At 42.6% G+C, this 3,209-nt stretch overlaps 1 protein-coding gene across 1 annotated transcript; it reads right to left on the bottom strand.

The window, feature by feature from the left end:
• Positions 1-480: 480 nt before the first annotated feature.
• On the bottom strand, positions 481-3,209 carry LOC139070656 (uncharacterized). Its single transcript, XM_070553311.1, has 3 exons — positions 2,863-3,209; positions 2,463-2,730; positions 481-789 (listed from the first exon to the last, which is right to left on the bottom strand). Exons 1-3 carry the CDS (start codon positions 2,970-2,972, stop codon positions 697-699), a joined length of 471 nt encoding a protein of 156 aa, XP_070409412.1. The 5' UTR covers positions 2,973-3,209; the 3' UTR covers positions 481-696.

Genomic DNA, 3,209 nt, shown 5'->3' with positions numbered 1-3,209 from the left:
ATCTAAGTGTGAGGCATCATCGTTTTAATCTGCTCCAGCAGCTAAATAAATGAATAAAGGAATGAAGATACACAGTAAATTTAGTTCACAGTAAAGATGTTTGCTTCAGTTTAATTATCAGCTTATAAAACTATAAGGACGATGTTAAAATACTAACAGTTGAATGTTATTTATCGTGATATTTATCAGATATTGTTATATATTGAGAAAATATATATTTAATTATAAAAGAGAATTAAAATAATAAACACTCAAAAGTATCGAAAATTGGTACCGTTAAGTACCGGTATCGAGGTACCGGGAATTAGTACTGGATCGATTCAAATGTCAAAGGTACCCATCCCTACTCTCACCCAAACCAAAACCCACCCACCCACCACACATTGGAAAAAGCAACTCCACAGTTATTCCTTAGTTACTAATTTTTTAATTTTAAATATTCACACAGCAACTCTTTAAAGTCAACAGCCTGAAGAATAAATGTAAGCTTGAAAGATAAGTAACCCGAGAATATTACAATAACCAACAACTCAAAATGTCGTGCAAATGTCATTGGGGGGGATGCAAAATCAACAGCAGCATTAAACTGTGCAATCAAAAGCAAAACTCAAATATCAGTGTCACCATAAAGAAAGTTCTACTTTCCATTTTGTTCTACTGCTGTGGCCAGTCAGCAGGATCCATGGGGCCAGCAGCTCATACATGTTCACAGACATCTGTTGAAGCTGATGATGATGTCTCTTCAGGCTGTTGGATTGGAGCACTGTCTGCTGGTGTTGGGTTCTTCTTCTGTGAGAAAATAAACACACACACACACACACACACACACACACACACACACACACAAAGCAACTTAACCCTCTGATGCATGAATTACTTAAGAACAGTGCCATTTTCACATTCAGTATTCCTCAGTCATGTGCAGTGATGCTTTTCATTATTTTTAATGTTAATGGACTTTTTATTTTATTGATCTTTTTTTAATCTGTTCTATGAAAACATGAATAAAATGATCAAAAACAGGTGGAAGTGAGCACATCCATGGGGAATATTTGAAAAAACGTTTGTCTCACTCTCAGGTGCTCTTCAGCATCAAATAAATCGTAGAATATGGGGAAGAAGAACCGGTGATCTGAGGCACTCTGAGAATTTCATTCATTAAACAAGGAAACGCCGATGCGTTTCGGTACGACCTTCTTCAGGGCATAAACCTTTATACTTTGAAGATGACTCACTATGTCACAAAAACTAATGTCCATCCCTTTTTTTTTTTTTTTTTTTTTTTTACAAATTTACAGCCTAACTGACAATAACATCTTAAGGAGACAATTTCAGATGTGTATGTTCAGATTATTTAATATTCTCAATGCTAAATCAATGCTGCACTTTGACCCACCTCGTGTGGACTGACCAATGAGGAGAGGGTCTTAACTTGAGGCCCTCTGTTGAGAAGCAACATGTCTTCTTTAAACCAAAGTGTTCATTCAGGAATGTAATCTGTTATGTAACATGAATTTGTTTGTTACCCTCAGGTGTCCTCTGTGGCAGCCATTTTGAAGCAGATTAAGAGGAAGCCCGCCTCTAATGCTGCCTTTATATAGTGAAATGCCTGAGTGGACTGAGGTGATTGGCCGACCTGAATTGGAGGGGTGGTCGGAGAGTATATAGGTGGACTGCTGGGTGTGGCAAGAGATCTTTTCTCTCTGAAAGTGACAGAGACTGGAGGAGAGTTGGATGGGTGGCCATTTTGAATAGTGCTGGGATTTTCTGATTTTTGTTTGGACCAGAGGAAATTAAATTGGTCTTCCTTGTTTATCAACCAAGTCATCATGCTTCTTTTGTCCTCACTACACTTCACTGTGTAACACCCTCTCTTCATTGGTCAGTCTGCATGAGACTGACTCTAAACTGCTCTCAACTGACGTTCAAATTCATAGGCAGCGAAGCATCTCTGTGCAGGGCAAAAGCCCGGGTGGACAGTTTGTTGAATATAGGGTGACCATATCCGATCGCATGTTTAATTTGTTTTTGGGGTGGTGACACCTGATTTGATAATGTTACTGTGGCGGTGCTCAGGACGCAGATGTCTGGAGCGCGTCAACGATCAGAGCTTTGCATGCGCAAGCTGGTTAAGGTTAGGATGGGGGTGAGGGGAAGGTTAAATTGCAAGAGGGAAACGGTCAGTTTGGTTAAATGTCCGTTTTACCGCCGGTGTCAGTACCGACGCTCTGGCACAGCGGGTCACCTCCGCCTCCCGACGCGCAGGGGCTCGTCACCTGCTGCCTTTTCCGAGGATTGCATCTTGTCAGTCATTATCACGTGACAGCGACTAGTCGATGACAGGCATAAAATGTCACTACAGAGCAGTGAAGTTGACTAGTCAACTAGTTCATACAACCCCTAGTGGGTCTATGCTCTATGTGCGGCTCCAACCACGAAAGCAAAACATAAAAAGCCAGAACCTTTTTGCCACCTGGATCGCCACTGCTGCCCCTCAAGGTTTTTTTCATTCGGACAAATTTGTCCCACATGCTCCTCCACTTCTTCATGCATTGCTCCACATCCACTTCCAAAATGCGGGCAATTTCCTTCCAGGAGTTGCAGATGACCTGGGCATCTTTATAGTTCTTCAAAGACGGATTATATAAATGTTCATATTTCCATACTTCCTCCGCTAGACGTTCCTCGAACTGGTCCATATCTACTTCTTTACCACACACGACTCCGGCACTGTTGACAAATTTAAAGGAAATGGCGTCATGAAGGAAGTGATCTCAGGTTTCTGGACCAACCAATCACAAGCTTGCGTAATCCGTCTCGTTTGACAGATGTTTAAAAAAGTGGGCTCGACTCCGTACGTACTTATGTGCCTGCCGGGGCCCTACGCAAGGACGGATAATGGCGTTGCGTGTCTCTGCACTGACGCAGACGGAGAAGCATGAATCAGGCTTAAGGACCTTGCTTGCACACATGTTGGACGTGGAGAGCACCTGCAGTGCTGCTGCTGATGTAGCCGACCCCTCCCTTGTCTCTTTGTATTCTGCGTTGTGTGTCGTGGACCAAGGGGCCAGCAGATAAGAACCACCACAGGGTTGCAGCCAATCAGGCAGGTTTATTCTGTTTAAAACAAGAATATTTTCAGTGCAGCACTTCAGTAACACAGGTCTCCTCACAAACACCTCTCCCAAGCGCAGCTAAGCGCGAACTCC

Source organism: Nothobranchius furzeri, chromosome 7 (assembly GCF_043380555.1).
Source record: "Nothobranchius furzeri strain GRZ-AD chromosome 7, NfurGRZ-RIMD1, whole genome shotgun sequence".
Taxonomy (NCBI): Eukaryota; Metazoa; Chordata; class Actinopteri; order Cyprinodontiformes; family Nothobranchiidae; genus Nothobranchius; species Nothobranchius furzeri.
The sequence above is the reverse complement of the archived record's forward strand: the minus strand, read 5'-3'. Positions and strand labels throughout refer to the sequence as shown.